We start from the raw sequence: 25,654 nt of genomic DNA, 5'->3' as shown, positions 1-25,654 counted from the left end.
ACACCCTTGTTTCAAATTTTTAATGGGAGACTTTGAACTTTGAAGGGATGACGTAAGCAGTTTGGTCACACAATTTAGAAGCTTCTTTTATTTTGAAAAGAAAAATAAACATAATATTAACAATTTTTTTTTCTAAACGATAAATTTGGATCACTGACAAACCATTTGAGTATTATTGTGTCATTAGCGAAACCGTCCGATCATATCCATCTCCACTAGACCTAATGTCTATACACCAATTCAGGAAAAAAAAAAAACCTAATAAATATAGGAAAATTCCTCATTGTGGGAATCGAACCCAAAACCTATTAGTCTCAAAATCTTATCTCACCAAAAATATCACTAGGCTATAAAACCGTTTGTAGATGTGAGAAAATGAGTTGTGTTTGTAGATGTGTCGGATTAGTTATTCTGTTTTTAGGATTCGTTTTCGATGAACCCAATAAACCGTTTTTAGGATTTGTTTTCAATGAATCCGGTAGACCTTTTAACTAACTAGGGAGAAAGCCCGTGCGATGCACGGCATGCATAATAGCTATTGTTTGTTTGTGGTAAGACGTCTGACACGGCCGGTCCAACTAAACATTTTTAGAAACAAATCTTCCTCTCGGGAAGACAACGGGGTTTTCGCACCCATCACACCACATATCGTTATCTTCACGCCCCACACCTTTCATGCAATTCCCACCGCCACATGTCAGCCTGAACCACTCTTGGCTATTGCGTATGCGTGTGACTTCAACACGACAGGTAAATTCAGCACACTGCATATATTACCAGCATAACTATAAACTTAAACCATTTGATTCAAAAATGATAACCAATATTGTGCTTATCCAAAATGACATATCCTAAGTGTATATTACATTCTAATGCAAACTTGATTTGACCTTAACCAAAATGACCAACGTTTACATATTCTTGGTTCGCCACGAATTACGTACACACTTTATCTACCCAATATTTAAATTACATTTTGTGTTTTCAATAAATATTTATAAACGTGAATTCGATATTAAAAAAAACAGTACTTTTTTCGATATTAAAAATGTGAATTCGGTATTAAAAAATATTTATAAATATTTATAACTGTTAAAAAATATTTATAAATATCTATAAATGTGAATTCCTTATTAAAAAATAGATTTCAGTATTAAAAAAAATATTATTTTTTTTCAACCGCAATATAGTCCTCCTATGTGATGTGGATACAACCAACAACCGTGTGGGGTCAGCTTGGTCGCCACAAACTATACGAATTTGGATTTGGTTATTGCCTGTCAAACTCGTAAACTGACTGTTAGGTTTTAACATACGAATGTAAGTCCAAATAGATGTTTGATTTAATGTATTAAAAAATAAGCTTGTGCCTTCATATAACAATCAACTCATACATGCATATGAAAATTGTATGATCATATGTAATAACAATCAACCTGTCAGGAAGTCATTTCTTGATTTATAATAATACCATAAAAGGATGAATGTATATATATATTGACATATGGTTCTTTTTGAGTCTTAACTAATCAAAAACATCCATATTTATTTAGTGGCAATCTTGTTGTCTAACCCAAAATGTATGATAGAAAATCTAGCACCAAGATCCCACTAAACGCGTTTTTGGTTATTGGGTTACCTTTGTAAATAATCCTTCAAGTATCCTTTTAACACAATTAAATTAATTAACTTAAGATAAAAATAAAAAATATATAAACTCATTTGGGTAATCATATTATAATTATCCATAATTAAATATTTAGCATATATAGTTGAGTTAATATTAAATTTAAAAGTATATATTTCTTTAACATTATAATTGTATAAAAGAGACGGTCGAGATAACAAATTACGGAGCCTGGAATCGTGTCATGAGTCCTCCCTAATATTATGTGTAGAGATAGAGATATATTGTCCTTTACTCATCGATTTCGATAAAGATACATAATCTAAAATGAATATTCTATATATACAATCTAGTTTGTAAGGCATACCATGTGATGCTTGTTTCTTCTACCGTGGGTCAAGATGGCTTCTAGTGTGGTCCATTTTTCTGAATACCCAGCAACAGAATCGTTCCTTGCCATGGCCACACTTGTAGACAGAGCGGTTATAGGTTGTTGGAGAGAAGGCGGATACGGGCTGCAATGTGGACAAAGATTTATAAAGCCATTTAGATGGTCTTTTGGAATGGAAAACATTAATTAACACAAAATTAAATGATGATTGTTATGGGAAAATGATAAGTCACTTACTTTTATTAGAGTGAAACCGAGAAATTAGGGGTTTGCATACAAAGGGACATAACAATTATAGCCACATTAATATAATAAAGTAGAATTAAAAACATCATTAAAGTTATATTTATGAAGGTAAATATGTAGTTAGGGTCTGGAATCAATGTCCTTTAATTGATGTGTGGTTAGAATATAATTTAATGTCATGTTAAATTAGAAACCATACATACTGTAAGGAACATGTATAACAATATATCACTAAGTAACATTAACTATTGAGTATTTTTAAAATATGGTTAAGAACACATAGTAAATTAGGTGACATATACAATTATTATGATTGTCTTTTATGTTATAATTATTAAGAGTATTATTATTGTTATTAGATATCATGGATAAGTCAAAAGGCATAATGTAAACCTATGTGCTATTTGAGTAAATGTTTATCAATGATTCATATGATAGTAAGATGGTGTAACCTAAGCGAAGCCCCTCTATCATGATACTTAAGATGCTTAGATGGTTATGAATAATTCACAAGATGATATATATGAAATTATAACCTTTATGTAGACGCATTCTCTCATGTTATTCCTTTTTACTTAAAAATTTTGCAACTATTAAACATTATGATGCATTTTTTAAATAAAAAATATTAGAGTATTATAAAGGTTATGTTCGTACAAAAATCAGGGGAGGGTTGCTTCTAGTCATACAGTAACAAAAAAATGACTTTGACCATTTTGCCCTTACTACTTTCTCATGTTGTAAGACCCAAACGTGCAAAATAACTGATAGAACTGGGACACAAAGCAACTCCACTTTTGGTCAACTCCAACTTGGCCCATTTGTAAGTTATTTATTTGGATATACTCAATTTGAGATAAAATATAAATTAAAATCAACCTATGATAATCAAAAGAAAATAAATTCACATGCGAAGTGTATATGTGGCTCTTATATCTTAAACTGTGGGGTATGGTGGGGCGGGGGTTTGGGGCATGGGTTGACACGTGGACTTCGAGCCCCCCGCTGGTGAGTGACGTGTTAGGTCGGTATGGCGGGGCGTGGCTAGCCCGCGTGGGTTGGCCAGCTTTAATAAATTTTAAAAATAAACCATAAAAAACGGTTATAAAGCCATTTAGATGGTCTTTTGGAATGGACAACATTAATTAACACAAAATTAAATGATGATTGTTATGGGAAAATGATAAGTCGTTTACTTTTATTAGAGTGAAACCGAGAAATTAGGGGTTACATTTTAGGGTGTGAGAAACAGGAAGGGGAGAATTAGAAACGGGTCAAATTTTGTTTATTTCTGGCCCCTTGTTAATAGGCAATTACAACTTGAAAGACACAAATGTATTTAAGAGACTCATAATGAAGGTTGTAAAAAAGTTGATATAACTAAATTTTTAAGTATAAGTATATATAGATATTGGTCATGGCTTTTTTGGTTCATGAACTTTGTACGGACTTCTAATGTGTGCCCCAGTTTTCGCCCAAGAAGTTAAAAAATCCAATCTTTAAAAGTGGGTAGCCTTTAGTTTCTTAAAAAATAAATAAATAAATTTTTGAATCTTACCGGGTCTGACTTGAACATAACCCCAACGCTCTGATCCATCTTGGGTGCATGTAGCCATGGCTAATCTTCCATGAAAATGTGGAAGAACAATGCATGTTATGGTAGTAATGAATAAAATTGCAAGACTGAAATTTCTCATTTTGCAAGAAAGATGAAAAGTTTAGACTAATATGAGAAGACAATTGAAAGGTATTTATATGCATGGGAAAGGGAATTATTGATCAACGATGGACAATTACAACTTGAAAGACACAAATATATTTAAAGAGGCTCATAATGAAGGTTGTAAAAAAGTTGATATCACTAAATTTTTAAATATATATAGATAATTACATGCATTATGTTAGGTGTTTTCTTTATCTATTCAAACCACTTAAATAGTCATATCCAACGTCCTAATTTGTGTAGCACAAAGGTCTAGTTTACTACTTTAGTTTTTGCTTAGAAACATTATGTAATAAATAAAAATCTTGAGTTAAATTTCATTTTAGCCCATATGGTTTGGGTCATTTTTGTAGTTTAGTCCAAAGTTTCATTTTTCACCCATGGGTTCAAAACAGTTTCACTGTTGCCATTTTAGTCTACTGGGTTAACTTCATCTATTTTTTCTGTTAAAATGACCGAATTGGCCTTCTAGTTAACAGCTACATATAAAATGACCGAATTTGACCTTCTTGTTAACAGAAAAAATGGATGAAGTTAACCCAGTGGACTAAAATGGCAACGATGAAACCTTTTTAGACCCACATGTGAAAAATGAAACCTTTGAACTAAACTGACAAAATGGCCCAAAGCACAGGGACTAAAATGACATTTAACTCAAAAATGTTTATTTAATATAGGTAACTTTGTAATTATAATTAATTTATTGAATTCCACTAAAATAACTAACTTTTTTTTAACAACTAACGAATACTATACAAGCCACCCAGGAAAACTCATTGGTGAAAGGTCACCCTCACTCTACAAACACATACAACATTGAAGATCAGGCCTACCCACCATTCCAGGGGAAACCCACCACCCGAAAGCTTATTGCGGTAAAACTCCTGACCCACCTAGAAAATATTGCATCAAGTTGGATTCCAACCCATGACCTCCATATTAGAAGACCATGAGACTGGAAGGTATAGTGTGAGGAGGATGGGCCGCCACGTCACCGCCACGTAAGCGGGTGTGAGGATGGGCCTAAAGGGGATGGACCTAGGGGGTGGGAGATGGACCCCTTTATATATATGTATGTATGTATAGGTGTGTGTGAGGGGATGAGGCCCGACTTGGGCGGTTGTGAGCGGACGATGGGGACGAGGCTGGGGCGGCGGCGGAGCAAAGGGGTGGAAGGTTTGGGGCGGCGGCAAGAGGACGAGCATGGGGACGAGCCCCATACCTTCCAGTCTGAGAGGCCCCTCCTAAACCAATTGATCTAGGAGTCATTGACACTAAAATGTACTTTTTAAAAGCAAGTTTTTTCTATTATCTAACTAATTAAACTTTCAACTCACTTTTAAAATGTACTTTTTCAAGACAAAGTAATTTATGGTTAATGACAATTCTCACAGTGTTACGATAAATTTTAACATGTGTGAGTAGGATAAATTTCTATATATGCAGGACATATGTATGATAAATTTTGATTTATGTATGATAAATTTTGAAATGTGTAGAATAAAGTGTTTTTGCCTAATCAACAAAAAAAGAAAAGAGTCAATGGAAGAGTCATAAACTATTTATTGTTTTATCATTATGTATTTTCTTCACTTTTTTATAAACAATAATTTTCATCTCAAATGATCATTCCCGGTAGCCATATAATTATCTTATATATTATATTTAAAATTACCACCTATTATATACATATTTTAGACTTTTTCAAGAAAACGTAATTTACTGTTAATGACAATTTTTAATATGTATGATAAATTTTGATATATACAAAATATATGTATGATAAATTTTGATTTATGTGTAGAATAAGATGATTTGCCTAATCAATAAAAAAGATTTAATGAAAGAGTCATAAGCTATTTATTTTTTTTTACCATTATGCACCTTATTCCTTTTCTTCTCACGATAATTTTCTTCTCAAATGATCATTTCCTGTAGCCATATAATTGTCTTATATATTATATTTAAAATTACTATCTATTATATACATATTTTAGACTTCTTAGACTATACGGTGTGGAGGGACATAAAGAGGGGATATGAAGCGTCATTTGGCAGCCACGTTAGCATGATGGCGTGAAAAAAAACACGGGGTAAAAAGGGCTTGAAAGTGGCGTTTTTAAGAAAAAATAAACAGTATATCACCAATCAAAACCAACCTGAATGCCACCCATCAATCAAAAGCCATCACGTCACTCACCTTCTCCCCTCCACGCCAATGAAAATCTAAATGCCCTCCCCTCACGCTACCACCACACCATGGTACGGAGCAGTGTACCGGTATAGTGAAAGCCTCCAGACCACTCCACGTCACTCTACACCGTGAGATCTTAATTTGCTGCATAGTTGATCAAACAGAAAATATTTAAAAAAAAATCAATACAATTTAGTGAATTTACCTATTTATGTGTTGAATTTTCCGGTTTAAGAATATTTTAAATACCCCCTGATGGCTTTAACTTAACCACGTGTTATCTAGCCGGCTTCTTTTGAATTAAGCAGCCTTTTGTTCATTGAATATTTAATTCTAAAACAAGACATATTTAATTCTAAAATAAGACAAAAAAATATTATATCAAGATGTGACCGTATATTTTATTTCACGTTTGTAATATTAATAATGTATTTATATCATGTGACCGTAATTATCGTAATAGAAAAAAGGTAAGGGGTCTGAATTGTTGCGCACAATTCGTATAGAAAATTCTTCTTATAGGACTACATGGTATGGTGATGGACCATCCTTGGAGGATGGTCCGCCACGTAGGCGACACGTCACAATCCTCACTAAGATGCTCCATCCTCCAAAACTACAAGGCATGGTAGGATGATCCTAGTCATAGTCCTCACCATGTTTTTTTTATTTTTTTTATTATTTTATTTTTTTTTAACATTTGACAAATATACTAATAAAATATTTTCATTAATATTAAACCCACATTACATAAATATTAAAAAAAAACATAAACTTAAAAAAAAAGACTTAATAAAAATAAACATAAAGTTAAATAATTTGATGCTTTTTCATGATGTCGTCTTGTAGTTTTTTCAACATCGAACGTCTCGGCTCGGGTTCGTTCTCGACATTAATCATCATTATTTCCCATTCCTTAAGCCGAATTTTTTCATCGGAGATTCGGATTTTCTCATTCGACAATCGGACCTTTTCTTTTAACTTTTCGTCCGATGCACGGCTTTTTTCTTCGACGGCCCGCTCCTTCGTCTTCGACTTTTGGGCCGATATGTCGTTGTACACTTTTAGGTGTTCCATAAACTCAACCATGTTCGGGTCCACCTTTTCCTTTCCTTTTCCCTTGGCCCGATCCTTCTTTGTTTTGTCTCGGCCCGGTGGACGCTCGGCTTCACGTACGTTATACTCGTCTTCGTCAAAGTCGGCGTCATCATTTAAGTTAATGTGACACCTCGCGTCCGATCCACCGGCGCTTAAACTACCCGTTTCCGATGTTTTTTGGCGTTTCGCCATCGCCACCTCGTTAGGAATGGGCGCCCATTTTGGGTCGTTTTTAGAACCATCCACGCGCGAACGTGAGGAAAGTTGGAACCATGATTTTGTTTATACTTTTCCAATGCCATTTTGAACACATCTTCGTCGTTCCACCCGCTACGACGGTCACTTGTGTATAATTTGTTATACTCCGCGCAAAACCGATTAACGGTCGTGTTCAACTTTCGCCACTTCGAGGAAACCGAGTCGATATCTCTATACGGGCCTTGGTCCATCATGGCGAGAAACTTGGTCAATACTTTGGACCAAAACCCGTCACCCGGTTGATTGTTACCTATAAAAAAACGAACAAATAAAATTAAATAAACAAAACATATAAAATAATAAAAAAATTACTTACTGTTATGAATTAAAAAATTAAAAAACCTAAACTAAAAAATAAACTAAAAAACTAAACTAAACATAACCTACTGTTAAAAAAATTAAAAACTAAACTTAAAAAATATTAAATTTAAACCAAAAAAAAAAATATAAAACTTAAAATGTAAACTTTAAAAAAATACGAACCTTTTACCGGGTTGTCGGAAGTGCCAATGAAAGCCTTGGCTAATGCTTCTTCTTCGATTGGGGTCCATTTAATCGCCTTCGGTTTCGACGCTTCATCACCCGCTACTTGTTTCCCTTTGTTTCTTTTTCCTTTCCCTTTTGGCGGTTGGGTTTCGGGCACAATCTCCACATCATCTTCGGGTTCGGATTGAACGGGGGGTGTCGGGATCGGTTGGGGTTGAACGGGGGGTGTCGGGATCGGTTGGGGTGGAAAGTTCCAAGCACCCCGCATCATCATTTGTTGAAGAGCTTGGTTTTGGGAGATTTGAGTGAATTGGTTGGGCGATTGTTGGAATGACGCAAAAGCGTTCGATGAAAATTGGGAGAATTGGTTCGGTTCTAGCGTTGGATAATACCCCGGAACCGAAAAAACATTTGGTTGGGTCGGATTAGTGGGAGTATTCGGGTTGTTCGAAGGCGTGTTGGGAGTATCGGGGTTGTTGAACGGATCCATGAAAATTATGTGGAAGAAGGTTGAGAGTGTAGTGGAAGAGAGTGTAAAAATTATAGGAGAAAATGGTGAATTGTGGAAGTTAATTTGGTGTTTGATAGTGAAAATGGGGGTTTAATTTATATATTTTAAAAAAGTAGCCGTTTGGCTTTATTCAAAAAATGGAAATTTAATTTTTTTTTTTTATTAACGGTCATATTTAAATTTGGGGGGCCCACTTTTTGCTTCGTCGAGAACGGCGGAAAAGAGACGTTGGGGACGGGACGGGATGGGGGCGGCACGGTGTTTGGACCGTCGCCGACCCGCGACGGCCCGGGGCCGACCCCCATACCGTATAGCCTACGTGAAGTGATCCCTATATATAAGGAGGGTTAGATAGAAAACCATTTATTAGAGACAAAAATACGCAAACCAAATAATGGCCATATATCAACAAGATCTAATGGTTGATAAAATTATATGCATTTTGAATTTGTTTTATTACATTACTAGGTTAGAACCCCGTGTATTACACGTGTTTGAATAAATAAATTTTATATACTAAATAATAAAACAATATATCTTTTAAAAACCTTATTTTTTGTACGGGTTGAATAAATATAATTTTATATATTAAATAATAAAAAATTATATCTATAAGAATCATATTGTACGTGTTGAATAAATGTAATTTTATATACCAAATAAAAAAGTTATATCTTTAAAACCACGTGTATTACACGGGTTGAATAAATGTAATATTGTTTATCAAATAATAAAATAATACATCTTTTAAAAACCGCATTTATTACACGAGTTGAATAAATGTAATTTTATATACCAAACAATAAAAAAAATTACATCTTTAAAAATATGCGCATTACACGGTTTGAATAAATGTAATTTTCTGTACTAAATAATTAAATACATATATATCCTTAAAAAACCCCGTGTATTTTACGAATTGAACAAATCTAATTTTATATATCAAGTAATAAAAAGTTATATCTTAAAAACCTCATGTGTTATATGGGTCGAGTAAATGTAATTTTGTATAGTGAAAATAAAAATATTTAATATATTAATACAAAGTTTGGTTTTCGTGATAAAAATAGATTATTCTGTTGTTGCAAAATTTGTTAACGAAGTCTTAATAAATTTAACCCTTTATTTAAAACTCCGTAAATGTATAAATGATAAATAATATTAGTTAATTTTATTTTAAGTTTCGTCAAATTTATTTGATACCAAACTAAACAAAACATTCAAACATAATTAATTCCGTAAATGTATAAATGATAAATAATATTAGTTAATTTTATTTTAAGTTTCGTCAAATTTATTTGATACCAAACTAAACAAAACGTTCAAATATAATTAATTCAAATAAATAATATTATAAATGAGAAGGAGATTAAACTAAATAATCTATACTATATAATAAAAGAAACCTGTTTTGGGACACTTGTCATTCTCTCATTTAATTGATTAAAATTATTAATAATACTAATAATAATAATATTTAATCTAATCTAATACAAATAATAATAATATTTAATCTAATCTAATACAAATTCTTATTATTAAATCAATAACCTATTGTTAAACTAAAACTTCAATAGAATCTTAAATCCTAACTAAACAAGTTTTGAAATTCATAATAATATTAACTAGGATTGCGACCCGCCACAATGCAGCGGGGATTCTTTAGTTATAACTAAGTCGATCTAGAACTCGCACGTTATGTTAAACCTGTCAAACGGGGAAAAAATAGACGATGTAAAAACGTTCACCCACACACGCACGTTGCGTCGTGTTAGCTCACAAAATTTAGAACGAAAAGTAAAAACGTTAAACCAAAGACGCATGTTGCGATGTGTTAAGTCACAAAATTTAGAACCAAGCATAAAGCGAAAAATTTGCGGAAAATGAAAACTATAAATGACCAAAATTGAAAGTAAAAAAAGTTATGAGAATAAATTGCAAAAGATAAAAAGTTTTGGGTTAGAAGTAATAAAACAAATAGTTTTGGGTTAAAAGTAATTTATGAAATACTTTTGGGTGAAAAGTAAAAAAAAAATCATTTTTTTTTATAAAACCCCCAAAGCGAACGTTACGACAACCATATGCATAACCATTTTTCTTTGAAAACCCCCCAAAGCACACCCCACGTTGCGGTGGGGCGTAAAACGGTGTCAAATAGTAATAATGTCACACAACCGTCATCAACCACCAACACTGACTCGACCTAGGGTATCCATGTTGCGACGAATATGTCAAACATAGGAAAATAGAGGTAAAATCGTTGAACCTCACATGCACGTTGCGTCGTATTAACTCGAAAAATTTAGAACTATACGTAAAACGAAAATTTGCGAAAGATGAAAAGTATATGTGACAAAAGTTGTGAAGTTAAATTGTAAATAATAAAAGTTTTTGGTTAAAGTTAAAAAAACAAATTATGTAGGGTTAAAATTGCAAAAGGTAAAAATCTTTCGGTTAAAACTAGAAAATCAAGGTTTTTTTTGGGAAAATGCCCAAAGTACAATGTACAACTCATGATGCACTAAAAAGTTGCTTCTTTATATATGGAATAATATGTTAGACTAAATATATATATATAATATTATTGATATATATAACTAAAATTATTATCAATAATATTAATAATAGGTTTAGAATCAAATACAAAGATTCAAAAAATAAGAAGTCGTACAAAGGGTATCAAATAGACTCTGATTGACCTCATTCAACCGACATTAGTGTCGTCTTATCAAACTCTACGACATTAATTAATATGTATGAGTTGATGGGTTACATATATATTAACTCATTTATGTCAATATGATATGTAAATGTCTCTGTCTTTGTTTTGCATTTGCAGAAAATATCTATACTATATAGTTTAAATTGTTCAACCCGTGTAACACACGGGAAACTAACCTAGTAATTATCTATAAGATATTAAACTAATAATATTTAGTAGGAGGATTATCTATAATATATATTATTAAATTAAATAATATTTAGTAGGGGTTATCTATAATTAATTAGAAAAAAATAAACTAAAATAATAATTATCTATAAGAGATGGCCTAGTATGATGACAAGTGTCTCTAAAGTGTTTTTTTATTATATAGTACTAGCGGTAAGACCCGTGTGCAAACACGGGTCGTTTCTTAGAAAACCATGCATAACATATATTGACAGAACATATAGATATGTGTATAGATATTGTACAAAAACGTGCTATCTATTATAGCTAAAAGACAACTATAAGTAAATATAAAGGATATTTAACAAAGTTAATAAACGTGTTACTCGGGATTGCTTCCCGGGCTCCGGAAACTTAGTTATATTAATTAGTATTTGTTATTAATACGACCACATTACATCAACCATCTCATTTGATTCAACAACAATGTCCTCAAATCACCGGATTAGATCATGAACCCATATTAGAGGTTGTTAGGATCTGAGTTTCTTTTTTATTGTGTTTTTCTTTAAGAATTAAGAAGATGAACAAGTAATGCAGCGGAATTAAAATGGAAATAAACTTTGCACAAAATCAAACAGGGGAAATGCTTTCAACACGCATTTTAAAATAGAACCGAATGATTGAATTTATTTAAAGATTCAACTGTTTCTTCAATAATCCGTTTAACCCCTACTTTCACAAGGTAATCCTCTGCTTCTTTATCTGCTGCTGTTATTTTATCCATCTCGTTTTGATTCCTTCTTTGGTAAAGGATGACAGCAGGTGGAGCAGTGGATCTACTGAATTGTTGCTTTTGTGGCTCAGCTGAAACCACCGCTTCAGGATAATCAGGCTTTTGTGGAATATTAGGATTTTTCTTCCTTAGTTCTTCCAGCCTTTTGTAAGATGCAAACACTTTATCCTCTTTCCATGTTGACACTTGATTCCTTGACCCAAAAGCAGCTGTAATCAGCTCTTCTTTCATCCTCTTCAGCTGCAGAGTCCTTTCTGGTACATTTTTCTTAAACTTTGCCCAGATAGGAGGAGTCTGCTTCACCTTGTTTTTGATCATATCTTGAATTCTGGCTGCTTCACTTTCAAGCTCACTAATGGTCCATTCTTTGTACATGTACCTTTCTCCTTTATACGTTTTGTAATCCATGATGTTATCAAGATAATCTTTTCTCAAGGTTTCATCTGCTCTTTCTGATAGTTGCTGACAAAGATTTTTTTGCAAACTGCTCCAATGTTCTGACTTGAGTTAGCAGGTATTGATAGTATCTTTGTATTTCCTTATCAGATTTACCATGTGAATTCCTTTTAGAGATATCCTTTGCTTGTTGAGCTTTTAACCTCATATATTCTTCAATATTGTTTGGCCTAGGATATCCTTCAAGAGATGGCAAACTCCTTTTAGTAGGGTCATCTTCAGTGTAGAAGGATTTAATCTCCTCTCTAACCGATATAAGCTCTAAAGGATACTGAGCACCTGCAGGAGTGATGGCATTGTTTGGTTTTTGAACTTGAGCTGAAGAAAGAGGAACAGGGTTTGGAATAGGTACGACTGGCAGTAATTGTGTGGTTGTTTGTGGTGGTGAAGTCTCATCATCTAGGACAACATTGGTTACCCTTCTCCTTTTGGGTTCAGGAGAGGTTGGTGGTGTTTTGATGGATTGAGTGGTAGTGATTTGAATGGAAGGTTGCTGACTAACAGTTGTTGGAACAACTAGTGTTTCAACCACTGTTGTCATTACAACAGATGATGTGTTATCTGAAGTCTTCTGCTTTTTAGCAGGAGATAATGATGGTGATGAAGTTGTTTTTGGTGGTGAGGTGATTTTTGGTGGTGATGATGTTTTTGGTGAGGCAGTAGTTAAAGTGGGAACAGTAGTTGTTGGAACAACTGGTGTTTCAACCACTGTTGTCATTACAACAGATGATGTGTCATCTGAAGTCTTCTGCTTTTTAGTAGGAGATGATGGTGGTGATGAAGTTGTTTTTGGTGGTGAGGTGATTTTTGGTGGTGATGATGTTTTTGGTGAGGCAGTGGTTGAACTGGGAGTAGTAGTTGTAGTGTGTGTTGAAGTGGTGGCAGTTGTTTGGGTAACAGCTGTTGAAACCACTGAAGTACCAACAGTTGTTGATACAACATGAGTTTTAACATCTGTTGGTTTGGGAGATTGATGTCTAGTGGGCTGCTTTCTTTTGACCTTAGGATTTTCTTCATCCTTTGGTTCTGAAATACCCTGCTCATTCATTTCCATAAAAACTCTCTTCTCCTGTTCAAACCTTACTTTATCCTTTGCCTCCATATCCCTTTTTACCCTTGCTTTTGCATCAACAATGGCATTTATGGTTACATCAATCTTTTTGGAACCATCTGGCAAAGGGATGTCTGCAAGCATACTTGAATTGTCTGGTGCAATGTACAATCCATCTTCATATCCCTTCTCTGTCAATTGCTTCATTTTCTCCCCTTTTTTTGGCATCAGCTGGTGGTGGGTTGTCCACAAAGATGATAGAGGGAGGAGCAATGCCAGTGGTGTTTAGTAAATGGGCCTTGATTGCCTTGATATCTGCCTCGGTGTCTTTAAACCTTGCTTCCATGAGATTTATGATCTTTTGAACTTGTATCTCATGTTGTTGACTAGCTAATTCTCTTTGGTGGTGTAGCAGAGGTTGAAACAAACTCCACAGCTCATTTGGAGTGGGAGCAGATGAAGGAGCAGCTGCTGAAGTTGGTGCAGCAATGGGTGGTACCTTTTGTGCTTTCAACAACTGTTGCAGCATGTCTTTGATTTCTGCAACAGATGTATCAAGCTTGTCAACTCTATTCGTCAATTCTCGCTACATTAAACCATCACCCAACTTAATGGGGTCATCTGATTTCCCACTAACAGTGGTTGTATCAGTGGTTGCTTTCGGAAAATTTTCCCAAAAGTTATCCAATGATGCCCCTTGTTCTCAGTACTGAGGACTTCTTTCCTCAGCAATTGATAACCTTTTAAATGTACCAGTGCTTGGAACAAACACACCAGTGGTTATCAGAGTTGCTGTAGAGAAAATTGCCTTCAAGGAAGTCTGATTTATGAAACAACTGGCTAGGTGTAGATCAGTGGATCCAACACCTGTAGTTGCTGCTTCGCTTGAACTACTGACAGGAAGTACTTGTACATCCTGCAGTGTAACCTCCTTTGCTATTGTTGGTGGGTTAGCAATGATAGGGAGTTCAGACTCAGTCACTTGTGGTGGCATGCACTCAGTGATAGGTGGTTGAGAGGAACTGATTTCTGTCTGAGCTATATCAACTGCATCCAACAAAAGTTTTGTTTGTGCAGGAATTTAAGAGGTGAGTATGAGTGTAGAAAGAGAATTTGCCCGGGGAAGTGGGTTGTGGATGATAGTATCAAGTGATTCTAGAGCATCATAATTCAGTGTCCCGGTTCTTACAACCTGTTCTTTTTTAGAAGAAGCAGGAGGAGTTTGAGGCTTGGGTTGAGATCTTTCTATCATCTGCTGTGAGGAAGTAGCAGCAGTGGTTTCTGGTGACTTTTGTGTTGTCACTGGCAGTTGCTCTAGGATCTCATCTTCCAGAGTTGCCTTTGTTTTAGGTTTGGGGGGCTTTTGTGTTTTCTTTTGTCTTGGTCTTTTGGTGGATTTAGGTGTGGGTTTCACAACAGTTGTTTTTCTGCTGTGATCACCTTGAGCAGTGGGCTCATCAGCAGGTGCCTGAGGAGCAGTGGTAGCTGCTAAAGTCTGCTCAGGAGCCTCTGCTTGTGTTTTGGACACTTTTGATAGCCTTGTAAATGTTACAGGTGTAAGGCCATTTATTTGAAAAGGTTTACCCTGCATGAGTACATGAGCATTGAAGGATCGTTTTCTGACCCGAATGAGTCGATCAGAAGAGTTTTTGCTCAATACGAGAGGCGGAAACAAACGTATTGAGTCAATTCAGCTAGATATACACTTTAAATTGTCTTTTGATTGATTTGACAAAGATTTACAACGAGTAGACACTTTGGCAGCAGTTCGGTACTGAAACCGGAAAGTTATAAATGAGATGGCACGATGGGTATTTATAGGTGAGCTGGTTTTGCACGAAATAGCTCGAACGAAAGCTTTTTCGCACGAAACACTCCAAGTGAAATCAATTTTATACGAAAACATCATTTCGTGCGAAATACCTTCAAACACTCATATCTCGTTTTTCGTGCCCTGATCTATCTAATACAATACAAGACTCGATACAAGACGAAGTCGACAGACGTATGCACCAACAGACTCCCCCTCGGATGTTGACGAAGTCTTCGGTGTCGAGTCTTCAATCTTCAGTACTTATCAGTCTTTTTGAACTCTTCTGAAATATCTGACAATGTAAACATCCTCAATTTCTGTCTTCTTTTCATTTCCAGGATCACGACCTGGTTCTTAACTCACTCTAATTCTCTTGATCAGATCTCTTGATTCCTTAAGTTCATCAGCATCATCAGCAATTTGCATGAATACATCTCCAGAATCATAACCTGGATCTATACAACTTCAGACTCCCCCTTAAGTTGTGCTTGGGATCGTAGTCTGGCTTTTACAGGTTCTAGATCGTGACCTGGTTCACATCCTGCTCAGATTCTGAGATCGAACCCTGGCTCTCTCTAATCATGAACTTCTCAGGAATTGAAACCTGGCTTACCTGCACATCCTCTACCTCAAAATAAATTTCACAAATTTAAAATTTGACAAATTTATACATCACTTGCAGGTATCTATCAATCAACGAATGATTTTATAAAGTTAATCTCTGATGAACCACTTCTAAAAATAACATTTTTCTTTTCAAACAAATTTCATCTCAAACAAACTCTCCCAAACCTTTTGTTCATCATGTTTAGCACTTGGAATTTTGAATATCAACTTTTCAAAATCAGTTGTCAAAAATCTTTTTGGATTTTCAAAACTTTATGCTAAAACACACTAAAATCTTTTTGGATTTTTGTTTTTAACAAGATGCAGAAAAATTTACAGACAATATTTTTGTGAGTTTGTGTAAGAGGATCATATCAGTTTTCGAGACAAATCACTAACACCATTAAGCTTTAAACATTTTAAGTTCTAAACAATTCACTTAGATTGTCAGTATACCGATCCACTTAAATTTCCACACAAAGTTCAATTGTTCCGAGATACGAGATTAGTGTTTTAATGACTTAAACTTATTCGCGTGTCCCACCTCAGAATATACTCCCGTATCCAGACTTCTATATTCAGTCTTACAGGTGAATGTACACTAATTATATCTGTAAATAGGTAAATGAGAGACCGTGAGAGCTCAGGCTAGAACTTCCGTTCGTACAAAGAGATGACGGCTCGACTTTAGGTGTGTCCCGTTTGGGGATCTTTTCTTCAACAGCACATGATTAACATTTTTCAATGTTTCATCATTTTTTGTACTGAGGACTGGCTTTAAGATTAAAGCATATGCAAAGTATTATATGAGGACTAGGCTATTGCTTCCGCAAAATCAGAAGTCCTGGTATAATACCCCAGATATCACCACGCACAAAGACCTAGTATGTCAGAAATAGAAAATCTTTCAAACAAGATTTCGGGGGTTACCCATTTATCCGAGAGATGTTCCCCACAATAAGTAAGTATTTGAATTTAGGTTTATATCTCGAAAACAATCTAATGAATGTATAAAAACCTACTGGCATATCCGCAGTGAGATCGTTTATCACATTTTTTACTTTACAATTCTTTAGCGTGTTGTGATAGTCCACTGATGTACTATCATTTCCTCTTTTTCACAACAAAACTCATTTTTGAATTTTTCGATGTTTTTGACTTTTTCTGGTTTTATCATGTTTTAGGATTTTTTAAATTTTTGAAATTTCTAAAATTTTTACTCCCCCTAAAATCAAAATATGTTTCAATTTTGATTTTCTGAGAAAATTTGAAAACAAACTGTACAAGTAAAGTGACAACTGTTGTGAATTACTTCAATTCGCCATCCACTTGGCATAAACAATCAGAACTCCCCCTTACAACAAACTATTTTCCCATTATGATTTCAAAACACTTAAGTTTGTTTTAATCAAAATGGTTTTTCCGGAAAATAAGTTTTGTTGTTTTTACCACTTGTAGGTTGGGGATTAATTCATCACTTTGTTTTATCAACCACTTGTATGAGGATTATATCAAGTTCAATTTAATGACCTTGAATAACCACTTGTATGAACAAACCTCCTGCCAACCACTTGTAGGTTTGCTAACCACTTCAACACTTGAAAAGATAAAATATGACAATTTCAAGAAACTACCACTTATAGATCGAAATATCACAAATGTGAATTTCTCAAGAAAGATGTCGATTCCTACTCCCCAATTACCAACCTGGGAGTTCTGGCAAGTCAGGTTTTTCAGTTAAAGAGACTCTCCCAAGCCTGACAGTCCTTGGGAGTTTCCGAGTTACCAACACTCGGTTTCTTTCCTTTCATCTTCTTCTCATAATATTCCTTTACCCCTTTTACCTTCCCATCAATCATTTTTCCAAAAATATGTTTCACTTTGGGGTTAAAGGCTTTTTCAACATCAAATTCTTTCTTTTCAGAGAAGAATTGATTTGAAATCTCAACTTTACCAGCTTTTTGTTTAAAATTTTCAGCCCTCAATGGTGGAAAATTTGCATCATCCATTGGAGGAACTGATTTTTCATCTTTTGATTCAACTTGTGGCTCCTCTGACTTTGTGGAATCAGATTCATCACCTGAAAATAGCTCCTCTGATTTTGTCAAATCAGAATCACCGCTAGAACTATCATCAGATTTCTTAACAACCCATTTTTGGTTGTCAAGATTTGCTTTTCTCTTGTAAAACCTTTTTGAACATTCACCAACTTCAAACTTTGAATTTTTGAAAACTATAAATGGTTTAGTTGGTGATTCATTTTCGATTATCTTTTCTTTCATTTTAAGAGACACTCCCTATTTTGATTTGATTGCCTTTGGACAATTCTTGGCAATATGACCAATTGTTTTGCATTGAAAACAAGTTCTTGTCTCTTTCTTCTGAACAACTTCATTTTTCATTTCTTCTTTCTTCTTCGCAAGGAATTCTCTGTTTGTCTGCTTCCAGAATGAACTCTTCTCCTCTTCTTCCGAGCTTGCTCCTGAAACAAATACAGTTTTTGGTTTATATGTTTTTTCATTTTTATGATTTTCTGGTGGAATAAATCCAAGACCTTTCTTTTTGAAATTACCGTTATGGTTTAGTTTCTTTCGATAACCAGAACCAGAACTGTAACCTTTTTTCTTGTTTTATCTTTGTTGAACTCTTGAGGTATATTTTTTAGGTTTTTCAGAAAGATTTACATCTTTTATTTCAGAAATATTAATTTCTGTTAGTTTGAAAACTTTTTTTATCATTTCAGTTTTGACACCTCTTATTGGAAATTCTTCATCAGAATATAATTTGTCAGAATCATTCAAAGTATATGCCACTTTGAATGTTTCATCATTCAAATTAGATTTTGATAAAAGAAATTCTTTATTGTAAACCCGTTTGCCATTTTTGATGGTTTGACTTGAAGTGCCGGACTCAGACTTTGATTCTGACTTAGACTCCTCCGTTTCATCTTTATCCAACACCTGATCGACCACTTTCTTTATTAACTCAGACTCATGATTAGTGTCAGATGATGTAAACGTGACATCAATGTTTTCTGGCAAGTTAACTGAAGGCTCAGACTCCCACTGTAAGTTGGTTGCCTTTTCGACTCTTTCTGAATTTGGATTTCATGGCGAATATCCATTTTCAAGCGGGGGTGGACACTTGTTGTAATTGACACCTTTTTTCTTACCAGAGTCTTTCACTTCAGTTTCTTCTTTTGTTTCTGAATTCTTTTCTTCAGTTGTAACTTCTTCAAATGCCTTCATACCTTCAACGGTTGGATAAATCCTGTCAATGACATAAGAAGTACATGAGTAACTTTTTAACAACCTATTTACTCTTTCTGTTTCAATCCTTTGGGTTTCCAGTTTTTGTTCCAGCACAGCACACTTCTCAATGTAATTGTTGACGACTTTCTGCTTTGTCATGAAAGCTCCCTGAAGTGTTTTCATAGCTGTTGCTTGTTCACTGCTTGATTGATTATATTGATTCATGGCTTTGTTTAGAACATCATAAGATTCTTTCAATCTGTTCATGTTATGAATCAAAGTACTGTTTTGCTTCTTCACGGCTTCACAATTTTCACATTTCACTGGAATCTTTTGTGCATCAGCTTCTGCTTCAACTTTGAAGACTGGAACTTCTTTTACCTTTCTCTTGATCACCTGAACTTCTTCATCATCACTGCTAACTGGTTTTTTAACTTTCTTCTTTTTCTTTCGAACTTTTCCATCATCACTGTCACTCTCCTCCATCAATCTTAAATGCTCTTTCATTCTGTTTGCATAATAATCATCATCATTATCACTATCTTCAGCAACTCGAGCAACAAAAGCTTTGGCTTGTAAAACTTCTTTATCAGGACAGTAAGTATCCCAGCTAAAATTTTCCCAGCTAAAACCTTCTGGTAATCTTTCATCATCTTGATCTATCAGAAATGCTTTGCTGTCAGCTGAAATATATTTATCCCACCTTGATTCTTTAGTTGATTTTTTATCATCTTGATTCACCATACAAGCTCTCTTTGATGACTCCTCGATCGCCTTCTTAGCATGTGTAGTTTGTGATTCTTGTTGTTGATGTGCTTGTTGAGCAACTTGATGATAAATCGCTTTTCGATAGTAGTCATTGTTGTTGAACGGATTTTGAGCTCCACTTGCTTCGCGGTTTGTGCACTCTCTCTTGAAGTGTCCTTTTTCCCTGCAACGAAAAAAAGTAACTTTAGATTTATCAAAACCTAAAGTAGAAACATTAGCATCACGGAAATCGTCTCTTCCCGTAATCTGTTTAAATTTCTCAGCTCTTCTCAACACACTTGCCAAACACCATTTTATATCCATCAACTCCATTTCCTCCGCATCAATCTGATCGTAATCCTCTTTTGTCAACATTGGATTCCCGATCCGACGTGCAACTAAGCTCCCATATGACTCTAATACAGTCACTAACAAAGACATGTGACTTTTTGCAACTTCTTCTGAATAATTCTGATCATTTTCTAGGTTTAATGCAATGTTGCATTGAAGAACTTTGCCATTCTTTGTTGTTGACAAGTTTGGATCAAATGATGGATATGAAGAAAAACTCGTTTTGCTGTTTGATCCATTAGAAGACCCTCCAGAAGAACTCTTAGCATTGAATGCAGTCTCAACCTTTGGTGACATGTTGGTCTTATCACTGATACCTCCTTTGTAATAAAGACCGATATCTTGTTCTCCATCAAAATCTTTCATTCTTGATATCTTCCTTTGTTCCATTTCTTGAGCTTCAAGTTTTTCTATGAACTTACTCAGTGTTAAGTTTCCAAAATCCTTTTTATTCCTCAACATCATGAGATACGTGCCCCAAGTTTCATGTGGCAACGCATCGACCAACTTCTCAATCAGTTCTTCATTATCTTTTGTGATGCTCACCCTCTTCATGTTGACTAACAAATTGCAGTATCTTTTAATGATCTGCTTGGTGCTCTCAGTTCTCAAACCACGAAATAGATCAAACTCTTTTTTCAGAAGCGATTTTTTGTTCTTGATCATTTCTTTACTTCCAACAAACTTTGATTTTAATGCTTTCCAGATAGAGTACACAGTTCCATTGTGTTGCAATAAAACCAAGATATCTTCTTTCACAGCTTGATGCAATAAACTCGTCATTATTTTTTCATTTTTGTATTTCTTTTTCTCTTCAGCACTAAGATCTTTAATTGCAATAACCTCCTCATCATCATTCATTGGTCTAACATATTTCGTTTCAACACATTCCCAAGCATCCAAGTAATTTGCTTGTACCCAATTCTCAAATCGTTCTTCCCATCCTTTATACTCCTCGATATTCAAGAGTTTTGGCGGTTTTTGCAAAGTGCCTGTTTCATTTTCCAACATTGCTTGCTGAGTAATGGTAATCGGAGTAGCAAACGCGTTGTAGAATTCCTCTTCCATGATTCGGTTTTAAAATTTAACAAACTTTGACAGTTCAAACGAAATAGGCTCCTTTCAAACGAAATAACCCTTGGTGCGAAATACCCTTTCAAGCGAAATAACCACGTTCAAACGAAATACCAATCTGGTGCGAAATCACTCTTTTCGTGCGAAATAATGCACTTTCAAACGAAATAGGTGATTTCGTGCGAAATGCTCAAACGAAATACCAACTTGATGCGAAAACACTGATTTCGTATGAAATACCCTGCTGATTTCGTGCGAAATCAATGAAACACAATGATTTCGTGCAAAAAACTCTGAATTATGCTATTTCGTGCGAAATGAAACTCTTATTTCGTACGAAATACTGCTGATGTCATCATCTCGAGCTGAGTTTGTCAAAATTGATTAGGTTTTAGTCCGATTTTAGATCTGAAACTTTCAAGGCTTTGTTAAAACAATATTGCGCACATTATGTGTAAAATTCAAGTCATTTTGTCTGTGAAAACTTGTTAATTTTGAAAAAGAAGGTGTAGAAATCAGAATTTGCAGCTGAATTAGTAAGAACTCTTCCTCCTGTGCTCTGATACCACTTGAAGGATCGTTTTCTGACCCGAATGAGTCGATCAGAAGAGTTTTTGCTCAATACGAGAGGCGGAAACAAACGTATTGAGTCAATTCAGCTAAATATACACTTTAAACTGTCTTTTGATTGATTTGACAAAGATTTATAGCGAGTAGACACTTCGGCAGCAGTTCGGTACTGAAACCGGAAAGTTACAAATGAGATGGCACGATGGGTATTTATAGGTGAGCTGGTTTCGCACGAAATAGCTCGAACGAAAGCTGGTTTCGCACGAAACACTCCAAGAGAAATCAGTTTCATACGAAAACATCATTTCGTGCGAAATACCCATTTAATTTCGTACGAAATGGCATACATGTCATTTCGTGCGAAATACCTTCAAACACTCGTATCTCGTTTTTCGTGCCCTGATCTATCTAATACAATACAAGACTCGATACAAGACGAAGTCGACAGATGTATGCACCAACAAGCATCATCCTTTCCAAATTTCTTTTGAAAATAAAAGCTTAGGAACCTTGGAAATAGTAAAAATGATTTGCTAGTAACATTTTTGACCAAGTCATCAAAGATCTCCTGGGAATAGTTAAAGTTTTCCCCATGCAAGATAGCATAACCCAGGTATTGGATCTTTAATGGAATTTCATTCAAAGCAGTGGTCTTATTAGAAACACACATTAAGAGGGTATGAAATAAAAACCTTGTGGCAGGGGGAAAACTGCCTTTTTGCAAAGTGTCTTTTTTCATTCCCTTTGCATACCCTCTTTCTAAAAAATCTGTTTGATACTCTAGTTTAGGGAAAGAAGTTTTACCTAGAAGATCATTGAGTTCAAACACTTCAGGGATGGTTTGTGGTGTGATTTTAACTTTAACACCCTTTATCGAGGAATTGATGGCTATGGGTGTTTCATCTTGAGATTCAAGTTTCACATTTTTCCAAAATTCCCTCTGGGTTGCCAAGTAAATCGGAGCATCAGAAGTCAACAAAGTTTTGTACTTTGAAGATGAAAGAGCATCTATGGGGGCATCAGAAGTCAACAAAGTTTTGTACTTTGAAGGTTTCAGTGTTACTTGGTTTTGTCAACAGACCCAAGTAGTTATGGGGAGCTTTGTATGGAATTTCTATGGCCTTTTGAGTGGATTTCTCAGATGATGAAGACAGTGATTTTGCCATTTGAGGAAGAAGGACGATGAGGAATTTTGAGAGAAATGGAGGATAACTGCTTTGAGAAAGGAATTTCGAATTCGATTCGACAGTAAAAACCCTGTTTGGGGGTTTTGATCAGGGTTTTATAGGGGAAAAAGTGAATGCTGACGTGGCAGCGGTTACAAAAGATCTAACCGCTATGTACTGTCCACGAGCCAACCCTTGATGAGTAATGGAAGACAGTTGTTTTATGAAGCCAGTGATGAAATAATATCAGTGGTTGTAATAGTTACAATGAAAACAGTGGGAGACTTTAAGCCATCAGTGGATAGCCTATCAGTCCTGGTGCAATGTTGAGATTATTAAAATAAACTATTACAATGGATTTTTGATTTCCTGAAAACATTTGGATGCTTATAATTCATGCAAAATTTTCATTTTAACTATTTTTAAGATGCTTGTTGAGATTATTAAAATAAAGTATTACATAGAAAAATAGAAATTTAATGAAATATTTATAATGATTACATGCTACAGTTAACACTTGTTAGGATTTCGTAGGTAAAATTGTGACGATTAGGTAAAATTGTAATTTCATTGTAATTCTATATTTTAACTATCAGTGGATAGCATACATTGATTGAAACACAAATGTTTGGTCACTCAGTGGTCAACATGAAAATGAAGAAACAGAGGTTGTCTTTCAACAGTGGTTAACATTTAACAATCAGATGTTTGAACCAAAACAGTGGTTGTAACAGATAAGGATTAATGAAAACTATCATTTTAACTATTTTGAGGATGTTTGACATTAAACAGATATTTAACCTTAAAAATCTGTTTGGACGTAAACAGATGTTTGCGCTTAAACAAATGTTTGACCTTAAAAAGAAGTTGGCCCATAAACAACTGTTTGCAAAAAAAGACCAATTTCAAAAATACTATACCCAAACAATGAAAATGTGGAGCTTAATAATCAGCTAGCATGCTGGAGTGATGTGATAAATACCGTTACATATAAACATCTCAATGATATGAAATCTAACAATCTAACAGAGTATAAAACACTGATGTGATAAATACTGTTACATATAAATACTGTTAACTTAACAAAGGTAGAATATCTGCTGTTGATGCTGAACCACTGTTGTTGTTGGGCAGTGGTTCGTCTTTGAGTTTGTATAGGGTTTCTCTCGAGAGATAAAATATAACGAACCACTGCTACACTAAACACTGTTACATAAGAAACACTAATACATAAATACTAAAGTCGAATCCGCTGTAGATGCTGAAGCACTGCTGCTACCGAGCAGTGGTTATCCTTTCATTGATCAAGCTTTAGGTACATAAGTGCTTCTCTTTAACAGGGCTTTGTCTTCAACAGTGGATAGGTCTCATCAGTCTTTAAGTCCATCAGTCTTTATAAGGAGCAGTGGTTAATTATAACAGTCCTTAGCATGATAAGCTGTTATAACCACAACATAACCCTTTGATAGGAAGTAAGTGTCCGTCTATTCATTTGAGATGACTCATTGCATTACATCCCTGTTGAAAAACATAATCCATAAATTTAGGGAAAATGGATTTGAAAGATGATAACCCAACAGTGTAGGATCTCATTCTACAGCTCCGATCAATTCAGGGATATTCTCAAATAGTGGTTCCTAGATGTTTGAAGAACGACAAAGACAGAAAAATGTACACAGTGCTGCTTCTTTGAACATTTGTCGGTCTTCAAACATCTGCGAATCTACGAAGCATTATCTCATTGGAATGTAACGATTAGGTAAAATTGTAATTTCATTTTAATTCTAGTTTTCATTTGATAATTTCATTCTATAATTAATTAACCACATCAACAATAAAAATGTGAGCAGTGGATGTTTTTTAGGAAAACCAATGATTGTCAATATCAGTGCATGTCAACAATACAAATGTGAGCCGTGAATATTTTTTAACTATCAGTGGATAGCTAATAGTGATTGAAACACAGATGTTTGGTCAACCAGTGGTCAACATGAAGAATGAAGAAACAGAGGTTGAACATCAAACCAATCCTTGACAATATTAAACCTCTGTTAACTTACCAAACAGATGTTCAGACACAATTCAACATCAACATAATCTAAATCTTACTCAAACACTAAATAATAAGTAAAAATAAAACATAACTTAGATTCATAAAACTAAATTTATTCATTTATTCATGACCTTAAAACTAAAAGTCCAATAATTACATCACATACTGAACAATATTAAAGTTCAAATCTAAGAATAACAGCAAGAATTAACAAAGTTTAGTTTCAACTCCATCGATTGCTGAACCTCTCGATGTATGTCCTTCAGCATCGCCATGAACTGCACGTCTCTATCACC

At 34.6% G+C, this 25,654-nt stretch overlaps 1 protein-coding gene across 1 annotated transcript; it reads right to left on the bottom strand.

Moving 5' to 3' along the window:
• Nucleotides 1-578: 578 nt before the first annotated feature.
• LOC110876167 lies at nt 579-8,823 on the bottom strand. Its single transcript, XM_022124343.2, has 6 exons — nt 8,021-8,823; nt 7,519-7,787; nt 6,188-6,325; nt 6,133-6,146; nt 1,995-2,142; nt 579-764 (listed from the first exon to the last, which is right to left on the bottom strand). Exons 1-6 carry the CDS (start codon nt 8,511-8,513, stop codon nt 579-581), a joined length of 1,248 nt encoding a protein of 415 aa, XP_021980035.2. The 5' UTR covers nt 8,514-8,823.
• Nucleotides 8,824-25,654: the final 16,831 nt, after the last annotated feature.

This window comes from Helianthus annuus, chromosome 9, assembly GCF_002127325.2.
Source record: "Helianthus annuus cultivar XRQ/B chromosome 9, HanXRQr2.0-SUNRISE, whole genome shotgun sequence".
Lineage (NCBI taxonomy): Eukaryota > Viridiplantae > Streptophyta > Magnoliopsida > Asterales > Asteraceae > Helianthus > Helianthus annuus.
Note: the sequence above shows the minus strand (reverse complement) of the source record. Positions and strands in the feature narration are given on the sequence as shown.

Coding starts and splice junctions, on each gene's coding strand:
- LOC110876167 (XM_022124343.2), bottom strand. CDS start 8,513: ATGGATCCGTTCAACAACCCCGATACTCCCAACACGCCTTCGAACAAC. Junction 6,326..7,518: donor CTCACGTTCGCGCGTGGATG/GTTCTAAAAACG, acceptor TCAACTATGCAG/CAAATTAAGATCTCACGGTG. Junction 765..1,994: donor GAAGAAACAAGCATCACATG/GTATGCCTTACA, acceptor TAATATATGCAG/TGTGCTGAATTTACCTGTCG.